The sequence below is a fragment of the Ahaetulla prasina genome, chromosome 3 (genome assembly GCF_028640845.1).
Source record: "Ahaetulla prasina isolate Xishuangbanna chromosome 3, ASM2864084v1, whole genome shotgun sequence".
Lineage (NCBI taxonomy): Eukaryota > Metazoa > Chordata > Lepidosauria > Squamata > Colubridae > Ahaetulla > Ahaetulla prasina.
Genome location: NC_080541.1, coordinates 191,932,318 through 191,957,530, shown reverse-complemented (window position 1 = coordinate 191,957,530; position 25,213 = coordinate 191,932,318). Strand labels below are relative to the sequence as shown.

At 38.1% G+C, this 25,213-nt stretch overlaps 1 protein-coding gene across 4 annotated transcripts in view; it reads right to left on the bottom strand.

Moving 5' to 3' along the window:
• Positions 1-25,213, bottom strand: part of TOX2 (TOX high mobility group box family member 2) — a 264,272-nt gene that overhangs the window by 103,163 nt on the left and 135,896 nt on the right. For all 4 annotated transcript variants that reach the window (XM_058175389.1, XM_058175390.1, XM_058175388.1 and 1 more), the window contains one exon: positions 9,161-9,406. In XM_058175389.1, the coding sequence (XP_058031372.1) occupies positions 9,161-9,406 (246 nt within the window). The remainder of the gene's footprint in view (positions 1-9,160; positions 9,407-25,213) is intronic.

Below are 25,213 nucleotides of genomic sequence, written 5' to 3'. Positions count from 1 at the left end.
GGTATTACACGGGCATGAAATGGGCTACTGAAAATTCCAGATGATGTTCAAGAACTTCCTTATTTGTAAGTTTGTTTAATGTTTATGCCCCGTGATTCCTAGCACCTTGTATAGAATATATTCCAGTGGTCCAATGGGAAAGTAACTAAGGCATGAGTGACTATGGGCAGGGACCTTTGGTTCAGGAATAAATACAACTAGTACACAAGGCACAGTTGTGCAGAGAACTTATAGCTGTCAGTTGCTCTTCAAGCAGGAACTGTGAGTTCAGGAGAATCACCATATTTCACAAGAGGTCTAAAAGATGGAAAGCCTCCAACTCCCAGATCTGGAGATCTGAAAATCTCTCCCCACTTAGTCTTGGCACTGTTAAGACACAATCTGTTCTTGCCATCCAGATCCTTAGAGCCTCAAGACACTGATGTTGCAGAGATGTTTTACTGGATTTAATTTGCATATCACTCATTTCTTGCCCTATATGGACAAAACAAATTACTATCTCCAGCAGCTTCATGTGGATTTGGAAAAGCAGAGAGGTGGGGTAAAATTCTGAGGCACCCCATGAAGCAGGCTCAACTGTTCCCCTCCCACTAACACCAATTGAGAATCACCTCAGAGAAGATATACCTCAGAATAATACCCACTTCCCAACCTCAGTCAATCCAGAATGATATCATAATGGATGGGAATGAAGGCCAGCAAGAGATCGAGGACAGTCAGAATGGATGCACCATCCCCATTCTGAGCTCACTACAGATCATCAACCAAAGTTGACTCCATACTATATCCTAGTCTGAATCCTGTCTGGGATGGTAATCCACTTTCACCAGGGCATTCTGAAACTGGAAACTGACAACCTACTCCAAACTTCTTTAAAAAGGGAAAGTTGGAGATTGGATAAAAATGTCCAGATTAGCTGGTCCCTTGAGGAAGGAGTACACTACTGCCTCTTTCAGAGTTGCAAGAAACACATTCACCCCTCTTTCAAAGAAAATATTTATCAATGCATAGAGCCACCCATATGCTCCCTCCTTGATCTAATACACAAGTGGCCATATCTACAGCCTAGGGATCCTGTCCACTTCCTTGAATGCTCAAATTCTTCCCAGATAACATCAAAAGCCTAGAAGAGATTGGCTTTGGCTTGGCTTCCTATGAATTAAAACCACCAAGCCGATTCCTAGAGAAGATTGGCTTCTGCTTGGCTTCCTGTGGGTTAAAACCACCAAGCTGATTCCTAGAGGAGATAGGTTTCAGTTTCGCTTCCTGTCACGGGAAGCCAAGCTGAAGTCAATTTCCTCTAGGAATCGGCTTGGTTGTTTTAACCCACAGGAAGCCAAGCCAAAACTTTTCATTTTGGGATTGACAAGAGCTGCACTTTCTTCACAAAGTCATGAGAAAGTGTAGGGCAGTTCTTCTTTTTCTTTCTTTCACTGTAAAGCCTGTTCTAGTTTTTTGGCTGCAACCAGGACCACAGTGAAAAGGAGTATTTTTGGATGCTGCATTTGAGCAACTGTCTTTAGTATTTCGTTTTCTTCTGCATCCTCAAAAAGGCCCAGCTGGGTGTGCTTCGTATATAATGGGACAGTGGGACAGTGAAGATCAGCTGGTGTGATGCAATGCAGGGCAGCAAGGACAGCAGGGCTGTGGGGGTGGGGGGGTCTGAATTGGGGCTTCCCCTGTATTTGGCTGTTCATGAAGGGTGGTTCCTTTGCAGTGTAGTACATCATTGGAGCCTCTTGAGCTTTTGCAACTTCTCAGAAGACAACTGCTACTGTGGAAACTTCTTAGGCATTTGGCCCTTTGTGTATCTGGGAAAGTGTTTCATGTGCTACCCAACTGAGGCATTCTCATGTTTCTTACTTGGAACTCCCTCTGCTTAACAAACCACATGATTACTTAATGACTTCAAGGATAATTGCTGGGATTGCAGTTGTTAAAGTGGTCATGTAATGTATTGCTTAGTGACTGCTTTGCTCAATGACCAATATTCTAGTTCCAATTGTGATCATTAGGCAAGAACTACTTGTATAACTTACTGCACATATAACTATGTAGGTATGCAAACATTAATAGGTCTATCTATATTTTGTGTACATTTTGTATAGTGTACATTTATTGGTGCAAGTTAAGACACTGCCTTTGGATGTCATCATGCTTAAGAAATACATATTGAGCATTGAAACATTTTTGGAAGAAAAACTGTAATAATAGAATGGTGCAAATGTATTGTGATATTATATAATGAAGTACAGCTGTTCTTGAAAAGTGCCTAAAAACTGCAGTTGATGCAAAACATAGCAGCCAGACAGTTATGCTATTATAAAAAATTGGGGTGAGAAAGAAACTCAAAACAGGTCTGCCTTGATTGTATTAGGCATAATTTGAAGAAGAGAAGGACTTGACAGTCATCTAAGATTTTGTTGTAACGCCCTAACCTTTATAAAATACATTCCAAGACTTTTAATTACTCCTGTTTCCTTGCCTTGCCTACTCTGAAAGGCTGACAGCTGTTGACCAGTTCATGGCACAGGGTTCACGTTACTTAAAAGATATGTCAATTTACCAATTGTGTATCATACAACTGTGTTAGGTGCTGGTGTTAACCTTTAAAATCCTAAATGGTTTAGAGTCTGGTTCTCCATCTCTCCCATTATAAACTTGATAGGTTGTTTAGGTCAGTGACAATGATACTTTTGAATACGTTTCTACTACCAGAAGCTCTAGTATTGGTTTGGAGGAATGAGTCTTCTCCCAAATAGCTCCAGAACATGTAAAAAAAGATATTTGGCACTCTCCCTATATTTAAAAAGATGCTAAATGTTTCAACAACCTTTTAATTATTATTTGAATAACCGAGTTTGATTTTGATTTCAATTATGTTAATTGTGTAGTAATCTTTGTTGTGGTGGTGGTTTGATACTTTATTTTTAATTGTTGTAAGCTGTGTCTTAGATAAAAAAATAAAAAGAGTATATAAATAAATAAAATACCGTATATACTCGAGTATAAGCCGACCCGAATATAAGCCGAGGCACCTAATTTTACCACAAAAAACTGGGAAAAACTATTGACTCGAGTATAAGCCGAGGGTGGGAAATGAGGCAGCTACTGGTCAATGTAAAAAATAAAGATAGAGCCAAGTAAAATAACATGAATATTTATTTGAACGAAAAACAATAAAAGTGCAAAAGGGGGAAGGAGGATTCCCAGCTCTAAACAAAGGGAAATCCCGGAATGCCAGCGCGAAAGGCGGTGCTCGCGTTCCTCCTCCCTTGCTCAAAAGCCCCAACATGATATTGGAATTGGATGCCATTATATACCTGCTGAGGATAATTTGAATAACTTGAAAGATATAAAAGCTCTAAACATATTTGTTTAAAAATCTAAAATCTATACTTAAAATAAATGAATATAAAGTAATAAAGTTCTTTAAAGTTGTAATTCACTTTGCTGCTGAAAAGAAAGGAAGCTTAACACCTTAAATGGTATTTATTAACTGAAATATCATCAAATCAAATATATAATGAGGTATATTATAATGACCTTTGTTTTCAGAAAGAAGCATGATGGAAGTTTTTCAATAAAGGGAAATATAGAAAAACTTAGTGTCATGCTCATATATCATCTTTACAGATGTTGTTAACACTATACTATGGCAGCATATGATGGTACAATGTTTCAATCAATTTCAGGATGAAAAACTCATCAATGAGGAGGAGGTATAATTTATTAACCTTGTATGATATCAGTTTCTCAAGGACTCTAGAAGGACCGAGGAAGAAATCTCTGCCCCTCCCACTTTCCCTTTCCAACCCAGCCTTCCAAGGGGACCCGAGGAAGAAATCTCTGCCCCTCCCACTTTCCTTTCCAACCCAGCCTTCCAAGGGGACCTTTGAGGAGAAATCTCTGCCCCTCCCACTTTCCCTTTCCAAGGCAGCCTTCCAAGAGGACCTCTCGAAAAGAGCTTTCTCCTGGTCGTTTACCACCACCATACCCTCCGCCCGGCCATCCTAGGCTGGGTTAGAAACAAGGAGGGGAAGTTCAAGGACCACATCGATGGCACGAGCTCAGATTGCCGGCTGGGGATGATGGGCGCTGCAGTGCGATCTCGGGAGAGACTAGGGGAAGAAAGAATGACTGTTTCCCACACCCTAGGATTGGGAAAACATTGACCCCCTTAGTTGCGGGAGAAGGGTTGCGCTTCAAAGCGGTCGCCTCCATCCATCAATCCATCCTTCCTTCCTTCCTTCCTTCCATCCTTTTTTTTCCCAGCGGCGGTGCGTGTGTGTGACATGCAAGCAAGGCGTCTCACGGGCATGTGAACTGGGTATGTCTAGTTTAGGGGTGACATGATAGGAACATTCCAATATCTCAGGGGCTGCCACAAAGAAGGGGGAATCAAACTATTCTCCAAAGCACCTGAGGGCAGGACAAGAAGCATGGGTGGAAACTAATCAAGGAGAGAAGCAACCTAGAACTAAGGAGAAATTTCCTGACAGTTAGAACAATTAACCAGTGGAACAACTTGCCTCCAGAAGTTGGGAATGCTCTAACACTGGAAGTTTTAAGAAGATATTGGATAAGCATTTGAAGTGGTATAAGGTTTCCTGCGTAAGCAGGGTTAGACTAGAAGACCTCCAAGGTCCTTCCAACTCTATTATTCTGTTTTTTTGTTCTGTTTTCTTTCTAATCTATCTATCTATCTATCTATCTATCTATCTATCTATCTATCTATCTATCTATCTATCTATCTATCTATCTATCTATCTAATTAGCTAGCTAGCTAGCTATCATTATCTCGCTTCAAAGACAAAACCTAAACACGAAGTTGTAGCTGAATAGCCCTACATAATTTAGCTTTTTCCAAGCTGGTGATTTCCAAAGGCTTTGAAATCGACTTTCCTCATCCTCTGCCAGGATAAGCTGATGTGCTCAGAAGGCTGGGAATGGTGGCATTTCCCTACATTTCTTGTGGGCAGAAGGTGGACCCCTATGTTTCCTTGAAAACACCTCCCAATATTTATTAGAGTGACTTCTCTCCCCAGAAGAAAGGTGCGAGCGCTGTTTAACAATCCCGTCAGCTAAATCCTATGGAGTCAAAGGGGCCAGTCAATGGGGCTAGGATGAATTCTGGGTCACCAGGGACCCTTTTTTTGTGCCCGTTCCCCAACCAGGGCGGGCCAAGCAGCCGCTCTTTTAGCGGCTCTGGAATGGATGTTGAGGTAACCCGAAGAGGCAGCCTCTTTTCAACTCCCCCGCCCCTTTTTTTTAAACGCGTCCTGCGGGCGGCGACAGGGACGCGGACACCAGTATTTTTGGATGCTGCATTTGAGCAACTGTCTTTAGTATTTCGTTTTCTTCTTCATCCTCAAAAAGGCCCAGCTGGGTGTGCTTCGTATATAATGGGACAGTGGGACAGTGAAGATCAGCTGGTGTGATGCAATGCAGGGCAGCAAGGACAGCAGGGCTGTGGGGGTGGGTGGGTCTGAATTGAGGCTTCCCCTGTATTTGGCTGTTCATGAAGGGTGGGTCCTTTGCAGTGTAGTACATCATTGGAGCCTCTTGAGCTTTTGCAACTTCTCAGAAGACAACTGCTACTGTGGAAACTTCTTAGGCTTTTGGCCCTTTGTGTATCTGGGAAAGTGTTTCATGTGCTACCCAACTGAGGCATTCTCATGTTTCTTACTTGGAACTCCCTCTGCTTAACAAACCACATGATTGCTTAATGACTTCAAGGATAATTGCTGGGATTGCAGTTGTTAAAGTGGTCATGTAATGTATTGCTTAGTGACTGCTTTGCTCAATGACCAATATTCTAGTTCCAATTGTGATCATTAGGCAAGAACTACTTGTATAATTTACTGCACATATAACTATGTAGGTATGCAAACATTAATAGGTCTATCTATATTTTGTGTACATTTTGTATAGTGTACATTTATTGGTGCAAGTTAAGACACTGCCTTTGGATGTCATCATGCTTAAGAAATACATATTGAGCATTGAAACATTTTTGGAAGAAAAACTGTAATAATAGAATGGTGCAAATGTATTGTGATATTATATAATGAAGTACAGCTGTTCTTGAAAAGTGCCTAAAAACTGCAGTTGATGCAAAACATAGCAGCCAGACAGTTATGCTATTATAAAAAATTGGGGTGAGAAAGAAACTCAAAACAGGTCTGCCTTGATTGTATTAGGCATAATTTGAAGAAGAGAAGGACTTGACAGTCATCTAAGATTTTGTTGTAACGCCCTAACCTTTATAAAATACATTCCAAGACTTTTAATTACTCCTGTTTCCTTGCCTTGCCTACTCTGAAAGGCTGACAGCTGTTGACCAGTTCATGGTACAGGGTTCACGTTACTTAAAAGATATGTCAATTTACCAATTGTGTATCATACAACTGTGTTAGGTGCTGGTGTTAACCTTTAAAATCCTAAATGGTTTAGAGTCTGGTTCTCCATCTCTCCCATTATAAATTTGATAGGTTGTTTAGGTCAGTGACAATGATACTTTTGAATACGTTTCTACTACCAGAAGCTCTAGTATTGGTTTGGAGGAATGAGTCTTCTCCCAAATAGCTCCAGAACATGTAAAAAAAGATATTTGGCACTCTCCCTATATTTAAAAAGATGCTAAATGTTTCAACAACCTTTTAATTATTATTTGAATAACCGAGTTTGATTTTGATTTCAATTATGTTAATTGTGTAGTAATCTTTGTTGTGGTGGAGGTTTGATACTTTATTTTTAATTGTTGTAAGCTGTGTCTTAGATAAAAAAATAAAAGAGTATATAAATAAATAAAATAGATATTGTATTAATGCCACTTGGAGAATTTCTACATACATTACTGGGAGATATGTTGCCTAGCCTACAAATGGTGCAAATACTGGAAACGAATGGCTGATTTACTGTGACATGACATTTAATCAGGGATGGAAATGTTAATGGTTTGGAAAAAGATATTTGACAGAAAGAGAGAAAAATTATTTTGGCCTTAAAATAGAAAGACAATTTTCTTCCTTAACACCCTCTTTGCAGTTGAAAACCTTAGGGATATGTCAACACTCCAAATGCACCATTTAAAATAAAACACTTTTCACTGACAATCAGCTGGGAAACTTGGACTTCCCCAGATTTCTTTTCGATTTTCATTTTCATTACAAGAGGGAAACAAATCTTAATATCCCTATTCTATGCTTATAGCACATTAAGCCCTCTTCTTATCTTCTTACAGCTCAGTCCTGATTTATTGTCATGATACTGCATTTATAAAACAGACCCATAAACTGCAGAACATTTCCCAAGGACTATTCCAAAATAAATTATTTCATATGTAAGATGCTTAATAAATCCCTTTCTCCTCATTTCTTTGGATATTTTAGAAACTGATTTATACGTGCAATATCTTTTCTCAAAAATGAGACAATCAATGCAGAATAAAATTATCATGTTATGAAAATAGGGGTCAGGCATTGGGTCTGTGCTTTAAATTAAACTGAGAGGGAAATATCTTTCATACGAAATTGACTCTTTTGTCTCAGAAATAAATGGTTTAATCAACTCAGCTGAAGAGGAGCATAAAGTAATGTTTGATTTCACACAAAGGTATCTGTTGAGTGGGAGATGGCCATGACAGAGTAAGTATTAGTGGAATCCCTTCAATTAGACACAAAGAAATTGAATATCTGAAAATGTAGGGGACTTTAATAAAGGGGTAGGAGAGGTTCTCATGGTTTATACTGTTATTTATTGCTAATATCTGCAAGCAATTTCTCTCTTTCTATTTCTTTTTCCAGAACTTCCTGAACACTACTCTTCCTCAAAAATTGTTATTAATAAATGAAGCATTTTTCCAAGATACGATCTGTAAAGATATATGTATATATCCATGTATCTATGTATATTTGTATATTTATAATTTGGTTGTTACAAATTTGGTGAACTCCTACCATCTATTCTTAAAGGTAGGTTAGACCGAGAGATAAGATCTCCGAATACCAGCCAGTGAAGTCAAAGTTTCCCATACCATATTATACTATATTGATCAGCATATGCTAATAGGGGAAACTTTCATGTCCTTAAATTTAACAAATTATTCCTATGCTGCTACTTTATGCATAAGAGTAACATCTAATCCAAAGGTTTCATTTTACAGTAATTCAAAATTTTTATTTTAGACTATTTTGAATATACAATAGGACTTGAGCTTGCTTTTTTTAGCATTTCAATCATTGCCAATTTATCCTGATTTTATTTTGCCGGCAGAAAATACTTGATGGACATTGATACAGTGAAGTGACCGGGGGTGAAAAATGTAGTTCCGATCTGTTCTAAAAGCCTGTGTTGTTTCTATTTTTTCAGTGTTCTTTTTATTATTTCTAGGCTATTCTGCTGTGGTACTTCATTCTTAGACAATAGTCTCATAATACCTTGTAAGAAAAGGATAGGAAATAAGAAAAAAATATCTAAATTGAAATTATTTTTATGGTATTTTCCAAATATCAAATTAATTGTCCATTGTTCAGCGTATCACTTAAGCTTCTAAGAAAATTAACTTTCTTGATCATAAAGTAATTAATATTAATGTGATGGTATAAATATCTATACTAGCCAGTGTAGTACAGTGGTTAGAGTACTGGACTAGGAACAAAGATATGACAGTTCTAGTCCTGTTTTAGACATGGAAGTTGGCTGAGTGATTTTGGACCAGTCATTCTTTTTCAGGACTAGACTGAGAAGTGAAAAAAAATCTATCTACCAACTAGCACTGAACTAACATGGTAGAATTTAGTCCATAACTAAATTCATAAAAGGTTTTATTTGTATGCATGTTGTTATTATGTTAGCAAAACAATATACAAGATCACAGATTAACAAAAAATATCTGAGTTAGCAAAACAGAAATATTCAGTTACTTAATGGTGGTTCTTAAAATAAGCCAAGGGCTCCGCACAGAATTAAGGATCTTCATTTATTATAGTCAAGAACATCTTGAATTTTAAAATCCAAAACAGATTTTTATCTCAGGAATAAGTAGAAAGTGATGTCTCCTCTTTTAAATTGTATTCCATTATATCTGGAATAATCATATAGAAAGGTAGAGGTATACAAAATGAGGTACAATAATAGAAAAAAAAATATTACTCACGGTAGGTAGCTGACTAGACAGGAGGTGCCCATCTTGGCTCAACATATTAGATACCATGATAGCAGGCAGATCCATATTCTGGTAGGAATATGCTGGTATCAGACTATTTGGGGGGAGACTGTGGCACAGTGAATGATATCCAGTTTCATGATCCACCAAGTGAAGGAGGGATGGATCAGGGAGATTAGGAGGAGTAATGGGAGGGATTTCATAATCTTCATTATTTTCATTCTGACCATTGTATGTCTAAAATAAAAACACAACAAAAGATAGTTTGACAACTTCTCATAGTTTTAAAAAAAACCATACTTGTTTCTCCAAAAACTATTTAGTACAGGTAATCCTTGATTTAGGACCACAATTGAACTCAACATTTCTAAACTCAGTTGTTAAGTGAGTTTTGCCCCATTTTATGACCTTTCTTCCCACAGTTCTCAAGTGAATCACTGCACTTAAGTTAGTTTCATGGTGATTAAGTGAATTTGACTTTTTCATTGACTTTACTTGTCTGCAGGTTGCAAAAGGTGATCACATGACACTGCAACCATCATAAGTACATGCTAGTTGCTAAGAGTTCAAATTTTGTTTACATCACTGTGGAGATGTTGCAAGGTCATAAGTATGAAAAATGGTCACAAATTAGTTTTCAGTGCTGTTGTAACTCTGAACGTTCACTAAATGAATATTTGTACGTCAATGAGTAGCTGTAGTGGACAAAATTTATATACATTTTTTCCATTCAATACTGTTTTGAATAATGAGGAATCTCAGTTTCTTCAACACAATGACTGTTTAAATTTGAGATATATTTATAATAAAATAAAGGTCTATATTATCTGAGTGAGTAAAATGGGCTGTTGACTATTACTCGTTTTTTAATTAAATATTAATATATACAATAACTTATGTATTGTAACTATTTAATACAATAATTTATTTACTAAATAATACCATAATTTAAGCCATCGTGCGCATCATTATGAGAAATGACAACTGATGGAGAACATATGACTTTAAATAATAGTGTATTTTAAGACTCCTTGTTCTTTGATTCTGCCACATAAGCTACTGAGGCCTGGAAAAGTTTGAGCAAGAATTCCAAATACTGTGATAACTAATGAGTTGTGTCATATTTGCTCAGAGAATGACCTAAATGTGGCAGTTCTTGAAGCTCTGAATCAGCAGAATACTTTTGAGCTGAAGAAAGATTTAATTCTGGGATATTTAATTTAAGTTGCATTGGTCTTTTATAACCCAAACTAGCTTTTAGATGAATACTTCCTTATTATAAGGCCAGATACAGTCATGGCTGAAAGTGTTGGCACCCAAGAAATTTTTCCAGAAAATCAAGTATTTCTCACAGTATTGCATTACTGTGATGCAATAATGCAAATCAAGTATTGCATTAACACATGTTTTGCTATACACATGTTTATTCCCTTTGTGTTTATTGGAATAAAACAAAAAACAAGACAGGAAAAAAAGCAAATTGGACATAATGTCACACAAAACTCCAAAAATTGGCTGGACAAAATTATTGCCACCCTTAACTTAATATTTGGTTGCACACCCTTTGGAAAAAATAACTGAAATCAGTCGCTATAACCATCAATAAGCTTCTTACACCTCTCACCCAGAATTTTGGACCACTCTTCCTTTGCTCCAGGTCTCTCTTATTGGAAGGGCGCCTTTTCCCAACAGCAATTTTAAGATCTCTCCACAGGTGTTCAATGGGATGTAGATCTGGACTCATTGCTGGCCACTTCAGAACTCTCCAGAGCTTTGTTGCCATCCATTTCTGGTGCTTTTTGATGTATGTTTGGAGTCATTGTCCTGCTGGAAGACCCAAGATCTTGGATGCAAACCCAGCTTTCTGACACTAGTCTCTACAGTGCGATCCAAAATCCTTTGGTAATCTTCAGATTTCATTATGCCTTGCACACAGTCAAGGCTCCCAGTGCCAGAGGCAACAAAACAACCCCAAAACATCATTGAACCTCCACCATATTTCACTGTAGGTACTGTGTTCTTTTCTTTGTAGGCCTCATTACGTTTTCAGTAAACAGTAGAATGATGTGCTTTACCAAAAAGCTCTATCTTGGTCTCATCTGTCCACAAGACGTTTTCCCAGAAGGATTTTGGTTTACTCAAGTACATTTTGGCAGTCTTGCTTTTTTATGTCTCTGTGTCAGCAGTGGGGTCCTCCTGGGTCTCCTGCGATAACGTTTCATTTCATTTACATGTCGATGGATAGTTTGCGCTGACACTGATGCTCCCTGAGCCTGCAGGACAGCTTGCATTTGTTTGGGGCTGCTTATCTACCATCCGGACTATCCTGTGTTGCAACCTTTCATCAATTTTTCTCTTTCGTTCATGCCCAGGGAGATTAGCTACAGTGCCATTGGTTGCAAACTTCTTGATAATGTTGCGCACTGTGGACAAAGGCAAATCTAGATCTCTGGAGATGGACTTGTAACCTTGAGATTGTTGATATTTTTCCACAATTTTGGTTCTCAAGTCCTCAGACAGTTCTCTTCTCCTCTTTCTGTTGTCCATGCTTAGCATGGTACACACAGACACACAATGCAAAGACTAAGTGCACTTCTCTCCTTTTAATCTGCTTTCAGGTGTGATTTTTATATTGCCCACACCTGTTACTTGCCCCAGGTGAATTTAAAGGAGCATCACATGCTTGAAACAATCTTATTTATCCACAATTTTGAAAGGGTGCCAATAATTCTGTCCAGCCCATTTTTGGAGTTTTGTGTGCCATTATGTCCAATTTGCTTTTTTTCCTGCCTTTTTTTGTTTTGTTCCAATACACACAAAGGGAATAAACATGTGTATAGCAAAACATGTGTTCCTGCAATACTTTTCTGTGAGAAATACTTGATTTTCTGGAAAAATTTCTGGGGTGCCAACACTTTCAGCCATGACTGTATATAGACAGAGAATAAAAGATATGGCGGATAGGAACATGTAGAATGACAAAACCTGGATCCACTAGGTATATAAAGGGAGAGAAGATCATTAGAGCAAGCTGCAGAGAGAGGAATTACATCAGATTTGCTTCAGAAAATGTTTCAGCAACTGTCCAATAACCTAGCTGAATCCTTTGGACAGCTTTTGAAAAAAAAGAGGTTGGATGAAAGACATGTAAAGATGAAAGAGGAGATGAAAGAAGTTATGGATGGAAGATGGAAAGCTCAGTAGAATAGGTTCTGGGGATATAAAACCAATTAATGACAGGATGGAAACATTGGAGAGTAAGACATAAGTTATAGAGTGAGAGTTAGAAAGAGAACTAGATGATTTGGGTGAATTTGAATTGAGAGGAAAGGAATTTTGAATGAAATTTAGATCAATCACAGAGGATTCTATTGAAGATATTAGAGAAAAATTACTAAAACTGTAGTATTTTTTTAAAAAAATTGTGATTGGAGGAAACAGAAATCAATAAAATATGCAAAATAAATATAAGGTTTGCAAGACTAAGAAATGTTCCAAAGTTTTGGTACAATTTTTCACTGGTAGCAAACCAGTTTGGATTTCTGATATAAATGGTGTGTGGTTGCATGGCAGCTCCCCCAGCACCTGGAGGAAACTGTCTATCTAGACCCGTTCCAGTCTGGCTTCTGACCTGGTTATAGCACGGAGACGGCTTTGGTCGCGTTGGTGGATGACCTCTGGAGGGCCAGGGACAGGGGTTGCTCCTCTGCCTTGGTCCTATTAGACCTCTCAGCGGCTTTTGATACCATCGACCATGGTATCCTGCTGCGCCGGTTGGAGGGATTGGGAGTGGGGGGCACCGTTTATTGGTGGTTCTCCTCCTATCTCTCTGACCGGTCGCAGACGGTGTTGACGGGGGGGGCAGAGGTCATTCTCGAGGCGCCTCACTTGTGGGGTGCCTCAGGGGTTGATTCTCTCGCCTACCCTGTTCAACATCTATATGAAGCCGCTGGGGGAGGTCATCAGTGGTTTCGGGGTGAGTTATCACCTGTACGCTGATGATACTCAGCTGTACCTTTCCACCCCGGACCACCCCAACGAAGCGGTCAAAGTGCTGTCCCGGTGCCTGGAAGCTGTACGGGTCTGGATGGGGAGAAACAGACTCAAGCTCAATCCCTCCAAGACGGAGTGGCTGTGGATGCCGGTACCCCGGTACAATCAGCTGCATCCACGGCTGACTGTTGGGGGCGAGTTAGTGGCACCAAAGGAGGTGGTTCGCAACTTGGGCATCCTCCTGGATGGATGGCTGTCCTTTGATGAACATCTGGCGGCTGTCTCCAGGAGGGCCTTTTACCAAGTTCGCTTGGTCCCTCAGTTGCGTCCCTTCCTTGACCGGGATGCCTTATGCACGGTCACTCACGCTCTGGTTACATTTAGGTTGGATTACTGCAATGCTCTCTACATGGGGCTGCCCTTGAGGTGCACCCAGAGGCTACAGTTAGTCCAGAATGCGGCTGCGCGAGTGGTAATGGGAGCCGCTCGTGGCTCCCATGTAACACCACTACTCCGTAGCCTGCACTGGCTTCCTGTGGTTTTCCGGGTGCGCTTCAAGATTTTGGTTACCACCTTTAAAGCGCTCCATGGCTTAGGACCCGGGTACTTACGAGACCACCTGCTGTTACCTTATGCCTCCCACTGACCCGTACCCTCTCACAGAGAGGGTCTCCTCAGGGTGCCGTCTGCCAAACAGTGTCGGCTGGCAGCCCCCAGGAGCAGGGCCTTCTCTGTAGGGGCACTGACGCTCTGGAACGAACTTCCCCCTGGCTTACGTCAAGTGCCTGATCTTCGGACCTTCCGTCGTGAGCTAAAAACACACCTATTTATTCAAGCGGGACTGGCATAATAGTGTTAAATTTTAATTCGGGGTTTTATTAATATTTCTAAAATTTTAAAACTAAATTTTAATTATCAGCCTTTTTGTAATTTGCTAGGTTTTAAATGTTTTAATTTGTATATATTTCGTGTTTTATCTTCGCTGTACTTCGCCCTGAGTCCTTCGAGAGAAGGGCGGTATAAAAATTTAATAAAATAAATAATATAATATAATATAATAAATAAATAAATAAATAAATAAATAAATAAATAAATAAATAAATAAATAAATAAATCCCCAACTACAATCAGAACTTGTACTGATTGATGAGTATAGTAGATGTTGGGCTGGAATTTACTTTGAATGGGATTAAGACTTTGATGCTGAGAAATTACGCCTTAAATCAAACATGATTTGTATGTCAAAGAACTTGGCTGTTAAGGTTTCTGAAGTAGAGCTATTACCAAAGTCATTATTAGATGATAATACTGTAAGTTTGGTTTATAAAAGAACACGTAGTTCTTTTTGATGGAGACTAAATTAAAAATTGCTACAGAAAGATGCAATGGTGGAAAATTGTAAATTGAAATTTAAACATTATTTGAAAATAATTTAGATAAAGGTACTGACTTAAAATCGTTTGGAATGAAAGTAGTTGGGAGTTAATTTCCTTAATCCACTAGAATGTGTAAAACTACATGGAGTATGTCTGATAGATACATGCATTTAGTTTTTAACTGGTATCTACAAATCTATAAGATAATAATCAGCTCTTGAAAACTATTAAATGAAAATAGTGAAATGATTTTGGGTTTTGCTATCATTTCCTTGTTCTGATCCTATTCTTGCAAATGGCACTAGCAAATATACAATAGGGAGAAGCATAGTGTTAGGCACTACTATCACCAAAAATAAAACTGATGTAACAATAATAGTGGTGATGATCACTAGGATTAGTGCTAATCTATAATCATGGGGGGTGGGGGGATAGAACAAATTTAGGCACAAAATCAGGCAACCTGGACAAATACATCAGTGTCCTAACAGGATAGAAGAAGTGACTGATAAGCATCACATTCTCTCCTTTCATTACCCATCTCCTTCCACTTATGACTGTATGACTGTAACTTTGTTGCTTGTATCCTTACGATTTATATAGATATTGTTTCCTGATTGCTTATTTGTACCCTATTACTATCATTAAGTGTTGTACCTTAGAATTCTTGATGAACATATCTTTTCTTTTATGTACACTGAGAGCATATGCATCAAGACAAATTCCTTATGTGTCCAATCACACTTGGCCAATAAAAAATTCTATTCTATTCTATTCTATTCTATTCTATTCTATTCTATTCTATTCTATTCTATTCTATTCTATTCTATTCTATTCTACTCTACTAAGGTAGTTCTTTAAAGTGGGATAAATGAAAGTATTTGAATATTCCCTGTAAAGAGAGTAAACAAAGGAATGTGTGGTTTATGAATTCCACAGCAAGATTTTCATATTGGCATATACACTGAATAGAATAGAATAGAATTTTTATTGGCCAAGTGTGATTGGACACACAAGGAATTTGTCTTGGTGCATATGCTTTCAGTGTACATAAAAGAAAAGATACGTTCATCAAGGTACAACATTTACAACACAATTGATGATCAATATATCAATATAAATCATAAGGATTGCCAGCAACAAGTTATAGTCATACAGTCATAAGTGGAAAGAGATTGGTGATGGGAACTATGAAACGATTAATAGTAGTGCAGATTCAGTAAATAGTCTGACAGTGTTGAGGGAATTATTTGTTTAGCAGAGTGATGGCCTTCGGGAAAAAACTGTTCTTGTGTCTAGTTGTTCTGGTGTGCAGTGCTCTATAGCGTCGTTTTGAGGGTAGGAGTTGAAACAGTTTATGTCCAGGATGCGAGGGATCTGCAAATATTTTCATGGCCCTCTTCTTGATTCGTGCAGTATACAGGTCCTCAATGGAAGGCAAGTTGGTAGCAATTATTTTTCTGCAGTTCTAATTATCCTCTGAAGTCTGTGTTTTTCTTGTTGGGTTGCAGAACCGAACCAGACAGTTATAGAGGTGCAAATGACAGACTCAATAATTCCTCTGTAGAATTGGATCAGCAGCTCCTTGGGCAGTTTGAGCTTACTGAGTTGGCGCAGAAAGAACATTCTTTGTTGTCCTTTTTTAATGATGTTTTTGATGTTAGCTGTCCATTTGAGATCTTGCGATATGATAGAACCCAGAAATTTGAAGGTTTCTACTGTTGATACTGTGTTGTCAAGTATTGTGAGAGGTGGAAGTATGGAAGGGTTTTTCCTAAAGTCTACCACCATTTCTACGGTTTTGAGTGTGTTCACTGTGGAAGAAGGGTGCATTTTAATATCCTGATAGGATTGTGGGGAGTAATGGATCCCTTCTGGCCAAGGTGTATGTCCAACAACAGTTCAGAATTATAATAGAAGTGAACTAGGATGATGACATATGCCAATCTGAGAACAATCCTGAAACTATGGGGCTGAATATTAGGTTTGGAGTAGTTTGTAAATCAATATCCCTGATAAGTTCTTTATGATGATTCTTGGCATTTTCAAACCCTAATAAACAGAACCTCTCCAAAAAAGACTAGAGTCTGCAGTTACCTTTTATTAGCCAGGTTGAATTAAAATAGTGTCTGAAAATCACTGGAGCCAGGGAAAAACAGCAATTTTAACTGGGAATTAATGAGCCAGTATACCAGGCATTAGCACCCATGGAAACTAAACCTATCTCTAAGTGTAAGGCAGCATTCTTGATGCACCTTGGATAGCTTCCAGGGTTTAAAAGTGCAAATCTCAACACCATGAAGAAGCTTAGAAATAACCTTAGCAAGGAAGACCTTGCAAGCTGTAGGAATAAAATGTGTCCCTTTGAATGAAAGAAATCTGTAGATGGTTGAGGAGCTATGTTGGCCCTGATAAATATGAAGTCCAAGATAAGGAGGCTTGGAATTGTACCCCAAGATGTTTATAAGTATTCATTTGATCTATCAGGGTCCCATTAATTAGTTATTTATCCATCTTATAAACATTTAGTGCAATAAAATAAAATAAAACTGGAGTCTTTTGATGATTTGCTACAAATTGTTGTTTAGGCAAAAGAAAATCAATGACCTCAATGCCTGTTTCATTCCCATTGGTAAAGACAGACAAAATTGCTATGTTGTCTGCATATAGTAAAGCTAGAACTACACAATCTACAGCCATGGACAATCAGAAGATCTCAGAGCTTGAATTATTGAATTAATATACATATTGAAAAATAAGAGTACTAGAATGTACTCTTGCCTTACCCCTATCTGGATGGAAACGGCTCCAGAAAAATAACATCCAGGAAATATATTAAGTGAGGTGTTGGAATAAAGAGTCTAGGTAAGAAGGAACAATATTTTACCCACTGAGGATCCTATTAGTTTTTCCCTTATCCAGTTCCTTGGAAATTCACAAAAGTTGCAAAAAGGAATCCTTTGGGCTATGTATTTTTCAGTTAAATGGTGTAGTCTAAATCCTATCTGCTCCACATAAAAATATTTTCACTTTAGACCTGATCCAATAATTTTAAATAAAGGTATTTTCTAGATTGCTTAAGTATGAGACAAGCTACTGAGTTTGTAATTTAAATTATAAATTTAATTTGTAATTTAAGTCCATTAAGTCAATTTCCTTTATCCTTATAGACCCATGATGGCAAACCTATGGCACTCGTGCCACAGGTGGCATGCTTAGCCATATCGGTGGGAAATGAGCTTAGCTCCGGCACGCATGTGCGCACCGGCCAGCTAATTTTCAGGCCTTCTGGGCCCACTGGAAGTAGGGAAACAGGCTGTTTCCTGCCTCCAGAGGGAGGTGGGGAAGACCTATTTTTCTCTCTCCCCAGGCTCCAGAGCCTTTTTAGGGCGAACATGGCCTTCCCCACCTGCCCAGAGACCCTCTGGAGGCCAAAAACGGCCCATTTGCCAACTTCTGGTGGGACCAAAAGGCCTGTTTTTTGCTCTTCCCAGCCTCCAGAGCCTTTCTAAGAGCTTGGGGAGGACAAAAATGGCCTCCCCCCCGGAGACCCTCTGAAGGCAAAAAACGACTTCCAGTCTCCAGGGGGTGCGGAGGGCTGGGGAAGGCTGTTTTTGCCCTCCCCAAGCTCTTAGAAAGGCTCTGGAGCCTGGGGAGAGAGAAAACCATGCCATCACGTGCCAGGAGTAGAGGGTAGGTGGAAAAGCAGGGGGTCGCGGACAGATGCACAGGGGCACAGCGCATAGAATTATGGGTGTGGGCATGCATGCGTGCAACATCACCTTTCCGGCACGCAATGGTAAAAAGGTTAGCCATCACTGTTATAGACTATGGCCCTATTCCCTTCAGACAGAAAATATGCTGAGCTGGTAATATAAGTAAATAGGACAGCCGGCACTGGCCCACCAATCTTTATTTTCCTCTAGTAATCTGGAGGGAATGAAAGCACCTCTAGGAGCTTTTCCAGGTTTTAAGTGCTACCTTTATAGACTGGCTGGAAATCATTCTTGGTTCAAAATGCTTATTGACTGAAGTTTGCTGCTGCAATATGTCTATATTACATCGATCTTTTCAGCCTTGATAATACATTTCAGGGTATAATTCAAAGTGCTAGTCTTGCATGATGAAGCCCCCTATGGCTTGGTGCCAAAGTATGTTTAGGATAACATGTTCCATCCTTAGTCAACCCAGCTGAAGATTTACCTAAGTAAAGCTACTAATGGTGCCCCAGGTCCATGAAGGGGTTGAGATCAGAAAGCACCATTTCTCCAACTCAACTTACTTGAATCTAGATTGCCCTTCTTGATAATGTTATGATTTTTTGTATTGTGGGTTTTTATTTATCAATATTTATTGTACTTTATTTTTTGTTTTATTAGAGAACTGAGAATACTATGGATAGCTAAGAAAACAAACAGATCAACACAGAGTTTTCACTTGAGGCACAAATGACCAGGCCCAATTTTTCATATTTTGGACCCATTAGGAAACATCTAGCTCTCTGGAAAAGTCTACAATGCAGAGAAAGGTAGAAGGAAACAGAAGAAGGAGATAACCAGCAGCAAGATGGATAGAAAAAAAAGAGAGAATGTACATGTCTATATATCTGTATTTCTCCAGTGTTTTCTCCACCTTCTAGCATGTTACTAATGTGTGAATACACCTTATGATATTTAAAAAATGTGTCTATTATTGTTTTATATAGAGAGCATGGAATATGGATGAGGAAAATGCAATCTAGAGACCAGGAAGTAAATAACTGAATAGGAGAGAAAGAATTTTAATTATTTTTGAAAAGTAGTGATATTTCAAAATATTATTTGTTAAAGATAATTGCCATTAATTTGGCTTTTACCACAGTGTTCACAATTTAATCAAGTGAATTCAATTAAATCAAGCAGAAAAAATAATTGCTACCAACCTGCCTTCCATTGAGGACCTGTATACTGCACGAATCAAGAAGAGGGCCGTGAAAATATTTGCAGATCCCTCGCATCCTGGACATAAACTGTTTCAACTCCTACCCTCAAAACGACGCTATAGAGCACTGCACACCAGAACAATTAGACACAAGAACAGTTTTTCCCCGAAGGCCATCACTCTGCTAAACAAATAATTCCCTCAACACTGTCAGACTATTTACTGAATCTGCACTACTATTAATCGTTTCATAGTTCCCATCGCCAATCTCTTTCCACTTATGACTGTATGACTATAACTTGTTGCTGGCAATCCTTATGATTTATATTAATATATTGATCATCAATTGTGTTGTAAATGTTGTACCTTGATGAACGTATCTTTTCTTTTATGTACACTGAGAGCATATGCACCAAGAAAAATTCCTTGTGTGTCCAATCACACTTGGCCAATAAATTCTATATATAAAAAAGTGCCACATGAATATAATGCTGTCTAAAACTACATATACAAAAATATTTAATATTTAAGATACCAATTCAAATAAACAAAATACACCTAGGAGATATAGTCATAAATATAGAGGGCAATGTATTTTTACCTAAAACGCAGAATACCAGCAATTGGCAAATTTCAAGCCAGATTAAGCTTTTTCAATGTATAGATCTACCATGCATAAGATACGTCTGACAAAAAACCACAGTTCTGCCTGTCACTTGCAATGGGCTGCAATAAAACAATTCTCTCTGTGTTTGGCTGTTATCAATGTGCTGCACAATGCCACTAACACAGATAGAGGCAAGCAAGAATTACTTTGGGAATCACCTCCCCTTAGATTCTGTCAAACGCACACATATAACTTATATTGTGTATCCTCCAAGAGCATTTTGAGCAGCCCCCAAAGGTGATACGTAAACTGTAAAGCAGTGGTAATTCGTTCATTAAATAAATTTCCAGGTGGCACAGATTGTATGTACTTTATTAGCTGACCAGTATGATTCAAGTTCTTTGAATGTGATCAAAGTTTCTTTCATTGGCTGTAAAATTCATCACCATTACTTATATCAATCATTTCAACATGGCTGTTTATTTAGTCACTATATTATTTCTATCACATTTTATTTTATAATATATTGGTGTTTTTTTAAAAAAAAATTGGTAAGATTTAACCTTCATGCTCTTCTAAATGGAATATTGGTCACTGAAGGTAATAACAAATTGGCTGATTGAAGTAATGATGAACAGAGAAGCATGCTAATAACACCCAGAGAAAATCTGGTGCACAGAAAGTTTTGCATGCATGATGTCACTACTCAGATTACATATGGGTAACCACAGGATACAAGAGGCCCTCTGCCACTCTCCTGGCCACCTGCCAGTATGTGTAGAGCCCTAACGTTTTTCTATCATCCAACTGATCAGCCGTCTGCTAGGTAGCGAAAATCATATCTGCTGTTTTCCCACTGCTAATACTTCAGAAACAACAATTTTGGTAATGATTATTGAGGAGAGGTCATTTTCATTCTCTTCTCTCCCAGCAATTTTTTTAGAAGGGTCATTATTTCTCTGCCAACATAGCAGAGCATTATGAGCAAATTTCCTCATAATGGCAAGAAGAAAGGAGTGTCTATCATCTCTTTTAAAGTTCCTGAGTGTGTTTGTAAGTGTATAGATAGAAACAGACAAAAATGGCTGTAGTGAATGGATTATGGGATGTATATTTATATTGTGTAGCCTTTTCCAGTTGTTAGGACCCAAAAGATTTCAAAACTCCCAAATAGTATCAATGTCACTTAGAGGGATATCACAAGGTTTCTGTTAACACTGATCTTTCTATATGTGACTTGGAAGCATATCACCCATATATTATTTTGCTTAATTAACACCACCACTTTTGGCAATATGACCCTCCACATACATTAAGTTCACTTACAAAGGCCTGACTTATAGATTTGCCTTTAAGAAGGTATAATTATCTGCAGATCCTTTTCACTGGTACTTCTAAAAGATATACACTGAATTCTCTTCAGGATTTTTCTGATGTACTTCAATCTGCTTTTTACTGATACAATTAGTTGATAATTTAACAAAGTATCTTTTTTCTTCTTCTAATGGCAATATATGTTTCAGCCAGCTTTAAAACAATAAAAACCAATAAAATAGTGTGCAGAGTCTACCATTAGTATAAAGTCATAATAACAAACCACAGATGCAATAGTTCCACTTGAAAACCTCATTAAAAGTTCATCTGCAAAAGCCTTTCTGAAAATATTGCTTTTAATCCTCTCTACATGGCTGCATGAGCCTTTAATCTAAGCCTTTATTTTGTTCAAATCTCTCCTGTTATACCAGCTTCAAAAGCTTTTCTGCATACTGCATATTACAGAATGTAAAAATCAGCAGGAATAAAGACAAACTATTAGAACCTGATTCAAGAATGCAGACCTTAAAATCTTTACTATACATATTTTGCAATTCCCAATGTGGCTTTCAAGAGCAGCTATATATCTCTGGCACCTACTTAGTATCTACCAGGATTCTTGTATCAGATGATTCTTTTCCCATCTCTAAATATATTGATTTGCTGCACAGAGAAACGTATTAGTCTCCGTATTATCATAGAAAATTTAAAAAAGAAAAGATGCAACCTAGCGCTTGGTTTGGAAGCATGCCAATGTCTGCCCCCCAAAAAGGAGGGGAGAGAGGTATTTTTACTAGCTACTTACATTATTTATTTATTTATTGCAGTTCCCTTTATTTGGCTCAACTCTTGAGTACTGGACAAAACAGAAATCAATTAGATGTGAAATAAAATCAAGGTTTTGTACATGCAAAAAAAAAAAAAGAACTTTTACTAAACAATATGAAAAGCATCTGGGAATGTAATCCAACACAGCTGGAGTTGGGAAAGGCTAACGGTAGAGATTCCAGTAGTAGGAAAACCACAAGCGCGAAACCACACTCATTATTATTCCCTTGAAGATGCAATAAAGGACAAGTGTCATATATGAAGGGAAGAGAGTAGATAATAACATGTTTGTCTGCCTCTTGTAATACTACAATTTAGGATTCTTCTAGGAAATTCAAGGATGGGGTGGGATTTAGAACAGATAAAAAGAAATGCTTCTTTGTACAACACTTAACAAACTGTGTAATTTATACAATAATAAGAACAGAGTTGAGCACAGGCTGATTGGTTTTGAAAATGAGACTTCACAACTTAATGGGGGAATAACCTTATAAAAGTCTACCAGTGATACTAATTCTGTATTATTTTCATAATGGATAATTTATGATTCTCAGGGCTAATACAGGTAGTCCCTGACTTATGACCACAACTGGATCCAAAAATTTTGTTGCTAAACAAGATACCAGTGTTTCCCCGAAAATAAGTTCCTGTCTTATATATATATTTTTTGAACCCTGAAATAAGCACTTGACCTTATTGCCATGTGCTCAAAAGCCCGATTGGGCTTATTATTGGGGATGTCTTATTTTGGGGAAAACAGGGTAGTTGTTAAGTGGATCACCCTAAATTTTATTACCATTTTTGGCCATGGATCTTAAGCAAATTGCTGCAGTTGTTAAGTGAATCATTAGGTCATTAAGCAAATCCAGCTTCCCCTATTGACTTTATCAGAAGCTGGCTGGGAAGGTCGCAAATGGTACTGACATGACCTTGGGAGGCTGCAATCATCGTAAATACATGCTGGTTGCCAAGCACCCAAATTTTCATCATGTGACTTTAGGGATGTTGAAATGGTTGTAAGGGTATGAACCAGTCATAGTTCATTTCTTTCAGTGCTGTTGTAACTTTGGTCACTAAATGAATGGTTGTAGGTTGAAGACTACCTGTAACTGAATGACAAAATGCTACTTTACTTGTGTCCTGCCTGGGAGCTTCCCAGAGAGGCCTCTGGAAAACCACTGGTCTCTGGTGCTCTTATGTACTTCCTGTGGAAGGAAGCAGAGCAAATGGATGAGACAGTCATTCAGAACAATACCATCCACATTTAAAACCTCTAGACCAAAGATGGGCAATCTGCATTCCAGAGCAACATGTGGGAATTGCAAAATTACTTCTTCTATGCCATTGTAAAGCTTTGTGACCCCTATCCTCTTTTGCATCTGAATACTCTAATTCCAAATTAATGTAATCTTGTACAAATCTGGCTATTCATGTCATCTCTTGCTCAATAACAATAAAAACAAATCCCTTTTTATGCCTCAATACTCCTCACGTGTAAAATGGGTAGTAAATGAAAAATCCTTTCAATTCTATAGATGAACAGTTCCATCAAGACAGACATTGTGTGCAATTGTTAATCACAAAGAACATTACTTGGCCAGGCAGGAATTCAAGAAAAATGCTCTCCTTAGAAACCTGACAAATATCAAGTGACCCCAATTCTCTGTCATGTCATGTTCACTGTGATTATCTGCTGGGATCCTGGAAGCTTCAGACAAACATTGATTCAAAGAATGTTATTCACAGTTAGAAGGATGGAGATTTTCATCATTATTGGAGGTAAATATTTGCCCTGTCAAATAACATTCAGAACAAATATAAGTTTAAGAGAGAAAGCTGCAGAGAAATTGTTTCTGGTGAACTGCAAGGAAAACAGACCAAGTAATATAAATTCATCTGTCAGTGTAAAATAGAACAGGATGGATCTAACATCCCATTCTATCTTCTCTTGGAGGTAATTATTGGCTACACAACTTTTGGTGCATAGCACTAGAGCCATTCTTTCAAAAATTATATTTTCTATGTGTCATACCATTAATAATAAGAGAATTAATTAGGTCTAGTGGTTAAGGCACTAAGGCACTAGGCTAGAGAATAGGAGGAGAATAGGAATAGTCCCACCTTCGCCATGAAAGTCAGCTGGGAATGCCCAGCCAATTGTGATGCATTCAATGAACCCTAGTTAAACCAATCATGGCTTAATGAAATATGAATTCTAGGTCACAGACTGGTAGTGATTTAGGCAGCAATTTTTTCCAGCCACATCTTAAAATCACAAATATTGAATTGGGTATCATTTGTATAAAGGCATGTACTTGAACTATGTACTTTCCTCCACATAATTGGAAAGATTCACAAGGGCCATAGAATGCATCCTCTAGTTCAGTACACATAACATTCATTTAGTTTTACTTTGCCAAACCTATGTATCTTTCAGTGTTATGCAACCCACATCTAAACATTCTTACAACTAATCAACCACCACTTGATATAATTTGCATTATTTATTTCAGGACATGGAATCTTTATTCTAAATACAATTAAACCATGCTGGGTAATATCTTATCTAACTTCTCAGAGTTCCCTGCTTTGAGGAGTCTAATGTTCTAGTTTGGAAACTGCATACAGAAGATTACATTGGTTCAATTAATTAATTCTCTGGCAGCTGGTTCACGTGAAGTCGCTGACAAACGAGAAAAGTCAAGAGTAGCATAGCATTGTTTTTCCACTAAGGGTATTTAGCTGGAAAGTAAATATTCTCATTTGCTGTAAAGGACTGCAGGAGCTTATTGTTTCAGTAAGTGCAAAAGAGGCAATTTTGGCAAAATCAATTTTTTTCTCAATCCAATTTGATATGGCCATGTGTGTTTCCTTCACAATCTGGTTGCACAGCCTCAATGGAAACTCTTGCCTTTCAATTCTGAGAATGATAAAGCAGCTATTTCCAGAATCATTCAAAGTGACTTTCACTGGAACTTTAATGGGGAATTTGAATTGAGTAACTGG